Source organism: Gobius niger (genome assembly GCF_951799975.1).
Source record: "Gobius niger genome assembly, chromosome: 13".
Classification (NCBI taxonomy): Eukaryota; Metazoa; Chordata; class Actinopteri; order Gobiiformes; family Gobiidae; genus Gobius; species Gobius niger.
In genome coordinates, this window is record NC_136864.1 from 395,001 (window position 1) to 411,663 (window position 16,663).

At 48.7% G+C, this 16,663-nt stretch overlaps 1 protein-coding gene across 1 annotated transcript in view; it reads left to right on the forward strand.

Moving 5' to 3' along the window:
• The window catches only part of tg (thyroglobulin), a gene marked incomplete at both ends in the record, with an annotated part of 70,234 nt that extends 53,811 nt beyond the window's left edge, over positions 1 to 16,423 (forward strand). Inside the window, 5 exons of the mRNA XM_079569533.1 lie at positions 2,957 to 3,162; positions 3,293 to 3,391; positions 4,987 to 5,121; positions 5,185 to 5,357; positions 16,347 to 16,423. Coding sequence (XP_079425659.1) covers positions 2,957 to 3,162; positions 3,293 to 3,391; positions 4,987 to 5,121; positions 5,185 to 5,357; positions 16,347 to 16,423 — 690 coding nt within the window. The remainder of the gene's footprint in view (positions 1 to 2,956; positions 3,163 to 3,292; positions 3,392 to 4,986; positions 5,122 to 5,184; positions 5,358 to 16,346) is intronic.
• Positions 16,424 to 16,663: the final 240 nt, after the last annotated feature.

Here is a 16,663-nt window from a genome sequence, read left to right on the forward strand (position 1 = left end):
AAAAGTACAAGTACTATCAAGGACTGACCTCATTAGTGCAGTAAAAGTACAAGTACTATCAAGGTCTGACCTCAGAGTGCAGTAAAAGTACAAGTACTATCAAGGTCTGACCTCAGAGTGCAGTAAAAGTACAAGTACTATCAAGGTCTGACCTCAGAGTGCAGTAAAAGTACAAGTACTATCAAGGTCTGACCTCAGAGTGCAGTAAAAGTACAAGTACTATCAAGGTCTGACCTCAGAGTGCAGTAAAAGTACAAGTACTATCAAGGTCTGACCTCATTACTGCAGTAAAAGTACAAGTACTATCAAGGTCTGACCTCAGAGTGTATAAGAACTGATACTATCAAGTAAAAGTACAAGTACTATCAAGTAAAAGTATAAATACTATCAAGGTCTGACCTCTTTACTGCAGTAAAAGTACAAGTATTATCAAGGTCTGACCTCAGAGTGTATAAGAACTGATACTATCAAGTAAAAGTATACGTACTATCAAGGTCTGACCTCTTTACTGCAGTAAAAGTACAAGTACTATCAAGGTCTGACCTCAGAGTGTATAAGAACTGATACTATCAAGTAAAAGTACAAGTACTATCAAGGTCTGACCTCTTTACTGCAGTAAAAGTACAAGTACTATCAAGGTCTGACCTCAGAGTGTATAAGAACTGATACTATCAAGTAAAAGTACAAGTACTATCAAGGTCTGACCTCTTTACTGCAGTAAAAGTACAAGTACTATCAAGGTCTGACCTCAGAGTGCAGTAAAAGTACAAGTACTATCAAGTAAAAGTACAAGTACTATCAAGGTCTGACCTCAGAGTGTATAAGAACTGATACTATCAAGTAAAAGTACAAGTACTATCAAGTAAAAGTACAAGTACTATCAAGGTCTGACCTCAGAGTGTATAAGAACTGATACTATCAAGTAAAAGTACAAGTACTATCAAGGTCTGACCTCATTACTGCAGTAAAAGTACAAGTACTATCAAGGACTGACCTCAGAGTGCAGTAAAAGTACAAGTACTATCAAGTTAAAGTATAAGTACTATCAAGGCCTGACCTTAAAGTGTATAAGAACTGATACTATCAAGTAAAAGTATAAGTACTATCAAGGACTGACCTGTAGGACTTTGAGGAGCTGGTTCTGACTCTTCTTCTCCTGTAGGACTTTGAGGAGCTGGTTCTGACTCGTTCTTCTCCTGTAGGACTTTGAGGAGCTGGTTCTGACTCGTTCTTCTCCTGTAGGACTTTGAGGAGCTGGTTCTGACTCTTCTCCTGTAGGACTTTGAGGAGCTGGTTCTGACTCGTTCTTCTCCTGTAGGACTTCGAGGAGCTGGTTCTGACTCGTTCTTCTCCTGTAGGACTTCGAGGAGCTGGTTCTGACTCGTTCTTCTCCTGTAGGACTTCGAGGAGCTGGTTCTGACTCGTTCTTCTCCTGTAGGACTTTGAGGAGCTGGTTCTGACTCGTTCTTCTCCTGTAGGACTTCGAGGAGCTGGTTCTGACTCGTTCTTCTCCTGTAGGACTTTGAGGAGCTGGTTCTGACTCTTCTCCTGTAGGACTTTGAGGAGCTGGTTCTGACTCTTCTTCTCCTGTAGGACTTTGAGGAGCTGGTTCTGACTCTTCTTCTCCTGTAGGACTTTGAGGAGCTGGTTCTGACTCTTCTTCTCCTGTAGGACTTTGAGGAGCTGGTTCTGACTCTTCTCCTGTAGGACTTTGAGGAGCTGGTTCTAACTCGTTCTTCTCCTGTAGGACTTTGAGGAGCTGGTTCTGACTCTTCTCCTGTAGGACTTTGAGGAGCTGGTTCTGACTCTTCTTCTCCTGTAGGACTTCGAGGAGCTGGTTCTGACTCTTCTTCTCCTGTAGGACTTTGAGGAGCTGGTTCTGACTCTTCTTCTCCTGTAGGACTTTGAGGAGCTGGTTCTGACTCTTCTCCTGTAGGACTTTGAGGAGCTGGTTCTAACTCGTTCTTCTCCTGTAGGACTTTGAGGAGCTGGTTCTGACTCTTCTCCTGTAGGACTTTGAGGAGCTGGTTCTGACTCTTCTTCTCCTGTAGGACTTCGAGGAGCTGGTTCTGACTCTTCTCCTGTAGGACTTTGAGGAGCTGGTTCTGACTCGTTCTTCTCCTGTAGGACTTTGAGGAGCTGGTTCTGACTCTTCTCCTGTAGGACTTTGAGGAGCTGGTTCTAACTCGTTCTTCTCCTGTAGGACTTTGAGGAGCTGGTTCTGACTCTTCTCCTGTAGGACTTTGAGGAGCTGGTTCTGACTCTTCTTCTCCTGTAGGACTTCGAGGAGCTGGTTCTAACTCTTCTTCTCCTGTAGGACTTCGAGGAGCTGGTTCTAACTCTTCTTCTCCTGTAGGACTTTGAGGAGCTGGTTCTGACTCTTCTTCTCCTGTAGGACTTCGAGGAGCTGGTTCTAACTCTTCTTCTCCTGTAGGACTTTGAGGAGCTGGTTCTGACTCTTCTCCTGTAGGACTTTGAGGAGCTGGTTCTGACTCGTTCTTCTCCTGTAGGACTTTGAGGAGCTGCTTCTGACTCTTCTCCTGTAGGACTTTGAGGAGCTGGTTCTGACTCTTCTCCTGTAGGACTTTGAGGAGCTGGTTCTGACTCTTCTTCTCCTGTAGGACTTTGAGGAGCTGGTTCTGACTCTTCTCCTGTAGGACTTTGAGGAGCTGGTTCTGACTCTTCTTCTCCTGTAGGACTTTGAGGAGCTGGTTCTGACTCTTCTCCTGTAGGACTTTGAGGAGCTGGTTCTGACTCGTTCTTCTGTAGGACTTTGAGGAGCTGGTTCTGACTCTTCTCCTGTAGGACTTTGAGGAGCTGCTTCTGACTCTTCTCCTGCAGGACTTTGAGGAGCTGGTTCTGACTCTTCTTCTCCTGTAGGACTTTGAGGAGCTGCTTCTGACTCTTCTCCTGCAGGACTTTGAGGAGCTGGTTCTGACTCGTTCTTCTCCTGTAGGACTTCGAGGAGCTGTCGGGCAGAGCAGACTCTAAGACCGTCTTCTACGAGGCTTTGGTCCGGTCTCTGGGTCAGGACCTGGATCGTAACCGGACAAAAGGCCAGGACCTTCTGAAGGAGGCGGCGTCCTGGTTCTACTCCCTGGACCATAGCCCCGCCCCCTCGTCCTACAACCTGTTCTCCAGAGCGCTGGACAATGCCACCAGGTGAGTCTGAAGCCACAGCGCTGGGTCTGGGTCTGGACCAGGTCTGGGTCTGGGTCTGGGCCGGGTCTGGACCAGGTCTGGACCAGGTCTGGGTCTGGTCTGGCTGTGACCGTCTGTGGTTCTGTTTCAGGGACCTGTTCGTGTTGTGTCCATCTCTGAAAATGGCCGAACTCTGGGCTCAAAGCGACGCCAACGTTTACCTGTACCACCTGCTGGCCACGCCCACCAGGTGAGTCACATGACCTCCTCAGGCCGCGCCCTCCAGGTGAGTCACATGACCCCCTCAGGCCGCGCCCTCCAGGTGAGTCACATGACCCCCTCAGGCCGCGCCCTCCAGGTGAGTCACATGACCTCCTCAGGCCGCGCCCTCCAGGTGAGTCACATGACCCCCTCAGGCCACGCCCTCCAGGTGAGTCACATGACCTCCTCAGGCCGCGCCCTCCAGGTGAGTCACATGAGCCCCTCAGGCCACGCCCTCCAGGTGAGTCACATGAGCCCCTCAGGCCACGCCCTCCAGGTGAGTCACATGAGCCCCTCAGGCCACGCCCTCCAGGTGAGTCACATGACCCCCTCAGGCCGCGCCCTCCAGGTGAGTCACATGACCCCCTCAGGCCGCGCCCTCCAGGTGAGTCACATGAGCCCCTCAGGCCACGCCCTCCAGGTGAGTCACATGAGCCCCTCAGGCCACGCCCTCCAGGTGAGTCACATGAAACCCTCAGGCCACGCCCTCCAGGTGAGTCACATGAGCCCCTCAGGCCACGCCCTCCAGGTGAGTCACATGAGCCCCTCAGGCCACGCCCTCCAGGTGAGTCACATGAGCCCCTCAGGCCACGCCCTCCAGGTGAGTCACATGAGCCCCTCAGGCCACGCCCTCCAGGTGAGTCACATGAGCCCCTCAGGCCACGCCCTCCAGGTGAGTCACATGACCTCCTCAGGCCACGCCCTCCAGGTGAGTCACATGAGCCCCTCAGGCCACGCCCTCCAGGTGAGTCACATGACCCCCTCAGGCCACGCCCTCCAGGTGAGTCACATGAGCCCCTCAGGCCACGCCCTCCAGGTGAGTCACATGAGCCCCTCAGGCCACGCCCTCCAGGTGAGTCACATGAGCCCCTCAGGCCACGCCCACCAGGTGAGTCACATGACCTCCTCAGGCCACGCCCTCCAGGTGAGTCACATGACCTCCTCAGGCCACGCCCACCAGGTGAGTCACATGACCCCCTCAGGCCACGCCCTCCAGGTGAGTCACATGAGCCCCTCAGGCCACGCCCTCCAGGTGAGTCACATGAACTCCTCAGGCCACGCCCTCCAGGTGAGTCACATGACCCCCTCAGGCCACGCCCTCCAGGTGAGTCACATGAGCCCCTCAGGCCACGCCCTCCAGGTGAGTCACATGAGCCCCTCAGGCCACGCCCTCCAGGTGAGTCACATGAGCCCCTCAGGCCACGCCCTCCAGGTGAGTCACATGACCTCCTCAGGCCACGCCCTCCAGGTGAGTCACATGAGCCCCTCAGGCCACGCCCTCCAGGTGAGTCACATGACCCCCTCAGGCCACGCCCTCCAGGTGAGTCACATGACCCCCTCAGGCCACGCCCTCCAGGTGAGTCACATGACCCCCTCAGGCCACGCCCTCCAGGTGAGTCACATGACCTCCTCAGGCCACGCCCTCCAGGTGAGTCACATGAGCCCCTCAGGCCACGCCCTCCAGGTGAGTCACATGACCCCCTCAGGCCACGCCCTCCAGGTGAGTCACATGAGCCCCTCAGGCCACGCCCTCCAGGTGAATAATGATTTTTCGATGACCTCCTCCCTCTCTCTCTCCCTCAGGGCCGACCCTCGGGTTCCTCTGGACGTGCAGATGCTGTTTGGCGAGCCCGCCGTCGGCCCAAAGCGTCTGTCTGAGGCTGAACGGCGCCTCTCGGTGGCCGTGAGGAGCTACGTGTCCTCCTTCGTCCGCTCGGGGTCAGTCACGGCTTTATCTCTCGTTATGATTGTGCTCTTGCCTGACATTTGCTCCGCCCTCAGAGACCCAAACCCGGCCCAGGCCCGGTCCGAGTCCGTGCTGCCGCGCTGGAGGCGTGTCCTGTCCTCTGACGCCACGCCCACCTACCTGGAGCTGAGCCACGCCCCCAAAAACCTGCAGGGCCTCAGGCAGCGAGAGTGCTCCTTCTGGAACCAACTGGCCCCCAAACTCAGAGGTAAGACCGGGACAAAACCGGGTCTAAACCGGGACTAAACCGGGTCTAAACCAGGTCTAAACCGGGTCTAAACCAGGACTAAACCAGGACTAAACCAGGAGTAAACCAGGACTAAACCGGGACTAAACCAGGAGTAAACCAGGTCTAAACCAGGACTAAACCAGGTCTAAACCAGGGCTAAACCAGGACTAAACCAGGACTAAACCAGGAGTAAACCAGGACTAAACCAGGACTAAACCAGGACTAAACCAGGTCTAAACCAGGACTAAAGCAGGACTAAACCGGGTCTAAACCAGGACTAAACCAGGAGTAAACCAGGACTAAACCAGGACTAAACCAGGACTAAACCAGGTCTAAACCAGGACTAAACCAGGTCTAAAGCAGGACTAAACCGGGTCTAAACCAGGACTAAACCAGGAGTAAACCAGGACTAAACCAGGACTAAACCAGGACTAAACCAGGTCTAAACCAGGACTAAAGCAGGACTAAACCGGGTCTAAACCAGGACTAAACCAGGAGTAAACCAGGACTAAACCAGGACTAAACCAGGACTAAACCAGGTCTAAACCAGGACTAAACCAGGTCTAAACCAGGACTAAACCGGGTCTAAACCAGGACTAAACCAGGACTAAACCAGGACTAAACCAGGACTAAACCAGGTCTAAACCGGGTCTAAACCAGGACTAAACCAGGTCTAAACCAGGACTAAACCGGGTCTAAACCAGGACTAAACCAGGACTAAACCGGGTCTAAACCGGGTCTAAACCAGGACTAAACCAGGACTAAACCAGGTCTAAACCAGGACTAAACCAGGTCTAAACCAGGACTAAACCGGGTCTAAACCAGGACTAAACCAGGACTAAACCAGGACTAAACCAGGTCTAAACCAGGACTAAACCAGGTCTAAACCAGGGCTAAACCAGGACTAAACCAGGACTAAACCAGGACTAAACCAGGACTAAACCAGGACTGAACCAGGACTAAACCAGGACTAAACCAGGGCTAAACCAGGACTAAACCGGGTCTAAACCAGGACTAAACCAGGTCTAAACCAGGTCTAAACCAGGACTAAACCAGGACTAAACCAGGTCTAAACCAGGTCTAAACCAGGACTAAACCAGGTCTAAACCAGGACTAAACCAGGACTAAACCAGGACTAAACCAGGACTAAACCAGGTCTAAACCAGGACTAAACCAGGACTAAACCAGGACTAAACCAGGACTAAACCAGGTCTAAACCAGGGCTGAACCAGGACAAAACCAGGACTAAACCAGGTCTAAACCAGGACTAAACCAGGACTAAACCAGGTCTAAACCAGGTCTAAACCAGGGCTGAACCAGGACTAAACCAGGACTAAACCTGGACTAAACCAGGTCTAAACCAGGTCTAAACCAGGGCTAAACCAGGTCTAAACCAGGGCTAAACCAGGACTAAACCAGGACTAAACCAGGACTAAACCAGGACTAAACCAGGTCTAAACCAGGACTAAACCAGGACTAAACCAGGTCTAAACCAGGACTAAACCAGGACTAAACCAGGTCTAAACCAGGACTAAACCAGGACTAAACCAGGACTAAACCAGGACTAAACCAGGACTAAACCAGAACTAAACCAGGACTAAACCAGGACTAAACCAGGACTAAACCTGGGCTAAACCAGGACTAAACCAGGACTAAAGCAGGACTAAACCAGGACTAAACCAGGTCTAAACCAGGACTAAAGCAGGACTAAACCAGGACTAAACCAGGACTAAACCAGGACTAAACCAGGACTAAACCAGGACTAAACCTGGGCTAAACCAGGACTAAACCAGGACTAAAGCAGGACTAAACCAGGACTAAACCAGGTCTAAACCAGGACTAAAGCAGGACTAAACCAGGACTAAACCAGGACTAAACCAGGACTAAAGCAGGACTAAACCAGGTCTAAACCAGGTCTAAACCAGGTCTAAACCAGGTCTAAACCAGGACTAAACCAGGTCTAAACCAGGACTAAACCAGGTCTAAACCAGGACTAAACCAGGACTAAACCAGGACTAAACCGGGTCTAAACCAGGACTAAACCAGGTCTAAACCAGGTCTAAACCAGGACTAAACCAGGACTAAACCAGGTCTAAACCAGGACTAAACCAGGTCTAAACCAGGACTAAACCAGGACTAAACCAGGACTAAACCGGGTCTAAACCAGGACTAAACCAGGTCTAAACCAGGTCTAAACCAGGACTAAACCAGGACTAAACCAGGACTAAACCAGGGCTAAACCAGGACTAAACCAGGACTAAACCAGGACTAAACCAGGACTAAACCGGGACTAAACCAGGACTAAACCTGGGCTAAACCAGGACTAAACCAGGACTAAAGCAGGACTAAACCAGGACTAAACCAGGTCTAAACCAGGACTAAAGCAGGACTAAACCAGGACTAAACCAGGACTAAAGCAGGACTAAACCAGGTCTAAACCAGGACTAAAGCAGGACTAAAGCAGGACTAAACCAGGACTAAAGCAGGACTAAACCAGGTCTAAACCAGGACTAAACCAGGACTAAACCAGGACTAAACCAGGTCTAAACCAAGTCTAAACCAGGACTAAAGCAGGACTAAACCAGGACTAAAGCAGGACTAAACCAGGTCTAAACCAGGACTAAAGCAGGACTAAACCAGGACTAAACCAGGTCTAAACCAGGACTAAACCAGGACTAAACCAGGACTAAAGCAGGACTAAACCAGGTCTAAACCAGGACTAAACCAGGACTAAACCAGGACTAAACCAGGACTAAACCAGGACTAAACCAGGGCTAAACCAGGACTAAACCAGGACTAAACCAGGACTAAACCAGGACTAAACCAGGACTAAACCAGGACTAAACCAGGACTAAACCAGGACTAAACCAGGGCTAAACCAGGGCTAAACCGGGACTAAACCAGGACTAAACCGGGTCTAAACCTGGACTAAACCAGGACTAAAGCAGGACTAAAGCAGGACTAAACCAGGACTAAACCAGGACTAAACCAGGTCTAAACCAGGACTAAACCAGGACTAAACCAGGTCTAAACCAGGACTAAACCGGGTCTAAACCTGGACTAAACCAGGACTAAAGCAGGACTAAAGCAGGACTAAACCAGGACTAAACCAGGACTAAACCAGGACTAAACCAGGTCTAAACCAGGTCTAAACCTGGACTAAACCAGGACTAAACCAGGTCTAAACCAGGACTAAACCAGGACTAAACCAGGTCTAAACCAGGTCTAAACCTGGACTAAACCAGGACTAAACCAGGACTAAACCAGGACTAAACCAGGACTAAAGCAGGACTAAACCAGGACTAAACCAGGACTAAACCAGGACTAAAGCAGGACTAAAGCAGGACTAAACCAGGACTAAACCAGGACTAAACCAGGTCTAAACCAGGTCTAAACCTGGACTAAACCAGGACTAAACCAGGACTAAACCAGGACTAAAGCAGGACTAAACCAGGACTAAACCAGGACTAAACCAGGACTAAAGCAGGACTAAACCAGGACTAAACCAGGACTAAACCAGGTCTAAACCAGGTCTAAACCTGGACTAAACCAGGACTAAACCAGGACTAAACCAGGACTAAAGCAGGACTAAAGCAGGACTAAACCAGGACTAAACCAGGACTAAACCAGGACTAAACCAGGTCTAAACCAGGTCTAAACCTGGACTAAACCAGGACTAAACCAGGTCTAAACCAGGACTAAACCAGGACTAAACCAGGTCTAAACCAGGTCTAAACCAGGACTAAACCAGGTCTAAACCAGGACTAAACCGGGTCTAAACCTGGACTAAACCAGGACTAAAGCAGGACTAAAGCAGGACTAAACCAGGACTAAACCAGGACTAAACCAGGACTAAACCAGGTCTAAACCAGGTCTAAACCTGGACTAAACCAGGACTAAACCAGGTCTAAACCAGGACTAAACCAGGACTAAACCAGGTCTAAACCAGGTCTAAACCTGGACTAAACCAGGACTAAACCAGGTCTAAACCAGGTCTAAACCGGGTCTAAACCTGGGCTAAACCAGGACTAAAGCAGGACTAAACCAGGACTAAACCAGGACTAAACCAGGACTAAACCAGGACTAAACCAGGACTAAACCAGGACTAAACCGGGTCTAAACCTGGGCTAAACCAGGACTAGACCCGGACTAAACCAGGTCTAAACCAGGACTAAAGCAGGACTAAACCAGGACTAAACCAGGACTAAACCAGGACTAAACCAGGACTAAACCAGGACTAAACCAGGGCTAAACCAGGACTAAACCAGGACTAAACCAGGTCTAAACCAGGGCTAAACCAGGACTAAACCAGGTCTAAACCAGGACTAAACTAGGACTAAACCAGGACTAAACCAGGACTAAAGCAGGACTAAACCAGGACTAAACCAGGACTAAACCAGGACTAAACCAGGACTAAACCAGGACTAAACCAGGACTAAACCGGGTCTAAACCTGGGCTAAACCAGGACTAGACCCGGACTAAACCAGGTCTAAACCAGGACTAAAGCAGGACTAAACCAGGACTAAACCAGGACTAAACCAGGACTAAACCAGGACTAAACCAGGACTAAACCAGGACTAAACCGGGTCTAAACCTGGGCTAAACCAGGACTAAACCAGGACTAAACCAGGACTAAACCAGGACTAAACCAGGACTAAACCAGGTCTAAACCAGGACTAAACCAGGACTAAAGCAGGACTAAACCAGGACTAAACCAGGACTAAACCAGGACTAAACCAGGACTAAACCAGGACTAAACCAGGTCTAAACCAGGACTAAACCAGGACTAAAGCAGGACTAAACCAGGACTAAACCAGGACTAAACCAGGTCTAAACCTGGACTAAACCAGGACTAAACCAGGTCTAAACCAGGTCTAAACCAGGTCTAAACCAGGTCTAAACCAGGACTAAAGCAGGACTAAACCAGGACTAAACCAGGACTAAACCAGGACTAAAGCAGGACTAAACCAGGACTAAACCAGGACTAAACCAGGACTAAAGCAGGACTAAACCAGGACTAAACCAGGACTAAACCAGGACTAAACCAGGACTAAACCAGGACTAAACCAGGACTAAACCGGGTCTAAACCTGGGCTAAACCAGGACTAGACCCGGACTAAACCAGGTCTAAACCAGGACTAAAGCAGGACTAAACCAGGACTAAACCAGGACTAAACCAGGACTAAACCAGGACTAAACCAGGACTAAACCAGGACTAAACCAGGACTAAACCAGGACTAAACCAGGACTAAACCAGGACTAAACCGGGTCTAAACCTGGGCTAAACCAGGACTAGACCCGGACTAAACCAGGTCTAAACCAGGACTAAAGCAGGACTAAACCAGGACTAAACCAGGACTAAACCAGGACTAAACCAGGACTAAACCAGGACTAAACCAGGACTAAACCAGGACTAAACCAGGACTAAACCGGGTCTAAACCTGGGCTAAACCAGGACTAGACCCGGACTAAACCAGGTCTAAACCAGGACTAAAGCAGGACTAAACCAGGACTAAACCAGGACTAAACCAGGACTAAACCAGGACTAAACCAGGACTAAACCAGGACTAAACCAGGACTAAACCAGGACTAAACCGGGTCTAAACCTGGGCTAAACCAGGACTAGACCCGGACTAAACCAGGACTAAACCAGGACTAAACCAGGACTAAAGCAGGACTAAACCAGGACTAAACCAGGACTAAACCAGGACTAAACCAGGACTAAACCAGGACTAAAGCAGGACTAAACCAGGACTAAACCAGGACTAAACCAGGACTAAAGCAGGACTAAACCAGGACTAAACCAGGACTAAACCAGGACTAAACCAGGACTAAACCAGGACTAAACCAGGACTAAACCAGGACTAAAGCAGGACTAAACCAGGACTAAACCAGGACTAAACCAGGACTAAACCAGGACTAAACCAGGACTAAACCAGGACTAAACCGGGTCTAAACCTGGGCTAAACCAGGACTAGACCCGGACTAAACCAGGTCTAAACCAGGACTAAAGCAGGACTAAACCAGGACTAAACCAGGACTAAACCAGGACTAAACCAGGACTAAACCAGGACTAAAGCAGGACTAAACCAGGACTAAACCAGGACTAAACCAGGACTAAAGCAGGACTAAACCAGGACTAAACCAGGACTAAACCAGGACTAAACCAGGACTAAACCAGGACTAAACCAGGACTAAACCGGGTCTAAACCTGGGCTAAACCAGGACTAGACCCGGACTAAACCAGGTCTAAACCAGGACTAAAGCAGGACTAAACCAGGACTAAACCAGGACTAAACCAGGACTAAACCAGGACTAAACCGGGTCTAAACCTGGGCTAAACCAGGACTAAACCAGGACTAAACCAGGACTAAACCAGGACTAAACCAGGACTAAACCAGGTCTAAACCAGGACTAAACCAGGACTAAAGCAGGACTAAACCAGGACTAAACCAGGACTAAACCAGGACTAAACCAGGACTAAACCAGGACTAAACCAGGTCTAAACCAGGACTAAACCAGGACTAAAGCAGGACTAAACCAGGACTAAACCAGGACTAAACCAGGTCTAAACCTGGACTAAACCAGGACTAAACCAGGTCTAAACCAGGTCTAAACCGGGTCTAAACCTGGGCTAAACCAGGACTAAACCAGGACTAAACCAGGACTAAACCAGGACTAAACCAGGACTAAAGCAGGACTAAACCAGGACTAAACCAGGACTAAACCAGGACTAAACCAGGACTAAACCAGGACTAAAGCAGGACTAAACCAGGACTAAACCAGGACTAAAGCAGGACTAAACCAGGACTAAACCAGGACTAAACCAGGACTAAACCAGGACTAAACCAGGACTAAACCAGGACTAAACCGGGTCTAAACCTGGGCTAAACCAGGACTAAACCAGGACTAAACCAGGACTAAACCAGGACTAAACCAGGACTAAACCAGGTCTAAACCAGGACTAAACCAGGACTAAAGCAGGACTAAACCAGGACTAAACCAGGACTAAACCAGGACTAAACCAGGACTAAACCAGGACTAAACCAGGTCTAAACCAGGACTAAACCAGGACTAAAGCAGGACTAAACCAGGACTAAACCAGGACTAAACCAGGACTAAACCAGGTCTAAACCAGGACTAAACCAGGACTAAAGCAGGACTAAACCAGGACTAAACCAGGACTAAACCAGGACTAAACCGGGTCTAAACCTGGGCTAAACCGGGACTAAACCAGGACTAAACCAGGTCTAAACCAGGACTAAAGCAGGACTAAACCAGGTCTAAACCAAGTCTAAACCAGGACTAAACCAGGACTAAAGCAGGACTAAACCAGGACTAAACCAGGACTAAAGCAGGTCTAAACCAGGACTAAAGCAGGACTAAACCAGGACTAAACCAGGACTAAACCAGGACTAAACCAGGACTAAACCAGGACTAAACCAGGACTAAAGCAGGACTAAACCAGGACTAAACCAGGACTAAACCAGGACTAAACCAGGACTAAACCAGGACTAAACCAGGACTAAACCAGGTCTAAACCAGGTCTAAACCAGGACTAAAGCAGGACTAAACCAGGTCTAAACCAGGTCTAAACCAGGACTAAAGCAGGACTAAACCAGAACTAAACCAGGACTAAACCAGGACTAAACCAGAACTAAACCAGGACTAAACCAGGTCTAAACCAGGACTAAACCAGGACTAAACCAGGTCTAAACCAGGTCTAAACCAGGACTAAAGCAGGACTAAACCAGAACTAAACCAGGACTAAACCAGGACTAAACCAGAACTAAACCAGGACTAAACCAGGTCTAAACCAGGACTAAACCAGGACTAAACCAGGACTAAAGCAGGACTAAACCAGGACTAAACCAGGTCTAAACCAGGACTAAACCAGGTCTAAACCAGGACTAAACCAGGACTAAACCAGGACTAAACCAGGACTAAACCTGGACTAAACCAGGTCTAAACCAGGACTAAACCTGGACTAAACCAGGTCTAAACCAGGACTAAACCAGGACTAAACCAGGACTAAACCAGGTCTAAACCAGGACTAAACCAGGACTAAACCAGGACTAAACCGGGTCTAAACCAGGACTAAACCAGGTCTAAACCAGGACTAAACCAGGACTAAACCAGGACTAAACCAGGACTAAACCTGGACTAAACCAGGTCTAAACCAGGACTAAACCTGGACTAAACCAGGTCTAAACCAGGGCTAAACCAGGACTAAACCAGGACTAAACCAGGTCTAAACCAGGACTAAACCAGGACTAAACCAGGACTAAACCGGGTCTAAACCAGGACTAAACCAGGTCTAAACCAGGTCTAAACCAGGACTAAACCAGGACTAAACCAGGTCTAAACCAGGACTAAACCAGGTCTAAACCAGGACTAAACCAGGACTAAACCAGGTCTAAACCAGGTCTAAACCAGGACTAAACCAGGTCTAAACCAGGTCTAAACCAGGGCTAAACCAGGACTAAACCAGGACTAAACCAGGACTAAACCAGGACTAAACCAGGACTAAACCAGGACTAAACCAGGACTAAACCAGGTCTAAACCAGGTCTAAACAAGGGCTAAACCAGGACTAAACCAGGACTAAACCAGGACTAAACCAGGACTAAACCAGGACTAAACCAGGACTAAACCAGGTCTAAACCAGGTCTAAACCAGGTCTAAACCAGGACTAAACCAGGACTAAACCAGGACTAAACCAGGACTAAACCAGGACTAAACCAGGACTAAACCAGGACTAAACCAGGTCTAAACCAGGTCTAAACCAGGGCTAAACCAGGTCTAAACCAGGGCTAAACCAGGACTAAACCAGGACTAAACCTGGACTAAACCAGGACTAAACAGGGGCTAAACCAGGTCTAAACCAGGACTAAACCAGGACTAAACCAGGACTAAACAGGGGCTAAACCAGGTCTAAACCAGGACTAAACCAGGACTAAACCAGGACTAAACCAGGACTAAACCAGGACTAAACCAGGGCTAAACCAGGACTAAACCAGGACTAAACAGGGGCTAAACCAGGACTAAACCAGGACTAAACCAGGACTAAACCAGGACTAAACCAGGGCTAAACCAGGTCTAAACCAGGTCTAAACCAGGACTAAACCAGGACTAAACCGGGACTAAACCAGGTCTAAACCAGGACTAAACCAGGTCTAAACCAGGTCTAAACCAGGACTAAACCAGGACTAAACCAGGACTAAACCAGGTCTAAACCAGGACTAAACCAGGTCTAAACCAGGACTAAACCAGGTCTAAACCAGGACTAAACCAGGTCTAAACCAGGGCTAAACCAGGTCTAAACCAGGGCTAAACCAGGACTAAACCAGGTCTAAACCAGGACTAAACCAGGGCTAAACCAGGACTAAACCAGGTCTAAACCAGGTCTAAACCAGGACTAAACCAGGACTAAACCAGGACTAAACCTGGACTAAACCAGGACTAAACAGGGGCTAAACCAGGACTAAACCAGGACTAAACCAGGTCTAAACCAGGTCTAAACCAGGACTAAACCAGGACTAAACCAGGTCTAAACCAGGACTAAACCAGGACTAAACCAGGACTAAACCAGGTCTAAACCAGGACTAAACCAGGACTAAACCAGGACTAAACCTGGACTAAACCAGGACTAAACCAGGGCTAAACCAGGACTAAACCAGGACTAAACCAGGACTAAACCAGGACTAAACCTGGACTAAACCAGGACTAAACCAGGGCTAAACCAGGACTAAACCAGGTTTAAACCCGGACTAAACCAGGACTAAACAGGGGCTAAACCAGGACTAAACCAGGACTAAACCAGGACTAAACCAGGACTAAACCAGGGCTAAACCAGGACTAAACCAGGACTAAACCTGGACTAAACCAGGACTAAACCAGGGCTAAACCAGGACTAAACCAGGACTAAACCAGGGCTAAACCAGGACTAAAGCAGGAATAAACCAGGACTAAACCAGGACTAAACCAGGACTAAACCAGGACTAAACCTGGACTAAACCAGGACTAAACCAGGGCTAAACCAGGACTAAACCAGGACTAAACCAGGACTAAACCAGGACTAAACCAGGACTGAACCAGGGCTAAACCAGGACTAAACCAGGTCTAAACCAGGGCTAAACCAGGGCTAAACCAGGACTAAACCAGGACTAAACAGGGGCTAAACCAGGACTAAACCAGGACTAAACCAGGGCTAAACCAGGTCTAAACCAGGTCTAAACCAGGACTAAACCAGGTCTAAACCAGGACTAAACCAGGTTTAAACCCGGACTAAACCAGGACTAAACAGGGGCTAAACCAGGACTAAACCAGGACTAAACCAGGACTAAACCAGGACTAAACCAGGGCTAAACCAGGACTAAACCAGGACTAAACAGGGGCTAAACCAGGACTAAACCAGGTCTAAACCAGGACTAAACCAGGTCTAAACCAGGACTAAACCAGGTTTAAACCCGGACCAAACCAGGACTAAACCAGGACTAAACCAGGACTAAACCAGGTCTAAACCAGGACTAAACCAGGTCTAAACCAGGACTAAACCAGGACTAAACCAGGTCTAAACCAGGACTAAACCAGGGCTAAACCAGGTCTAAACCAGGACTAAACCAGGACTAAACCAGGACTAAACCAGGACTAAACCAGGTCTAAACCAGGACTAAACCAGGTCTAAACCAGGACTAAACCAGGACTAAACCAGGTCTAAACCAGGACTAAACCAGGTCTAAACCAGGACTAAACCAGGACTAAACCAGGTCTAAACCAGGACTAAACCAGGTCTAAACCAGGACTAAACCAGGACTAAACCAGGACTAAACCAGGACTAAACCAGGACTAAACCAGGACTAAACCAGGTCTAAACCGGGACTAAACCGGGACTAAACCTGGTGCTTCCGCCTCTTTCATAGAACCGTACTTACGTAACTTTCACTTTTTCTTTTACATTCGATTCAGGGGCGGAGCCTGTCCACGTGGCCCTTCCCCGCTCCTCTGTGGGCCAATCACAGCCCGAGAAGGACGGCTACAGCTAAGCCCCGCCCCCCCAGCTCTTCATTCATAAATTCCTCCTGAGTTTGTCAATAATCAATAAATGCTCAATAAAAGCATCTGAAAAACAGACGGGTTTCTGTCATGAGTTTGTTTGTTTGTGTGTTTGTTTGTGTGTTTGTTTGTTTGTTTGTTTGTTTGTTTGTTTGTGTGTTTGTTTGTGTGTTTGTTTGTTTGTTTGTACTATCAGAGCATCTACAAGGTTTGTACAACTGTAGAACAGA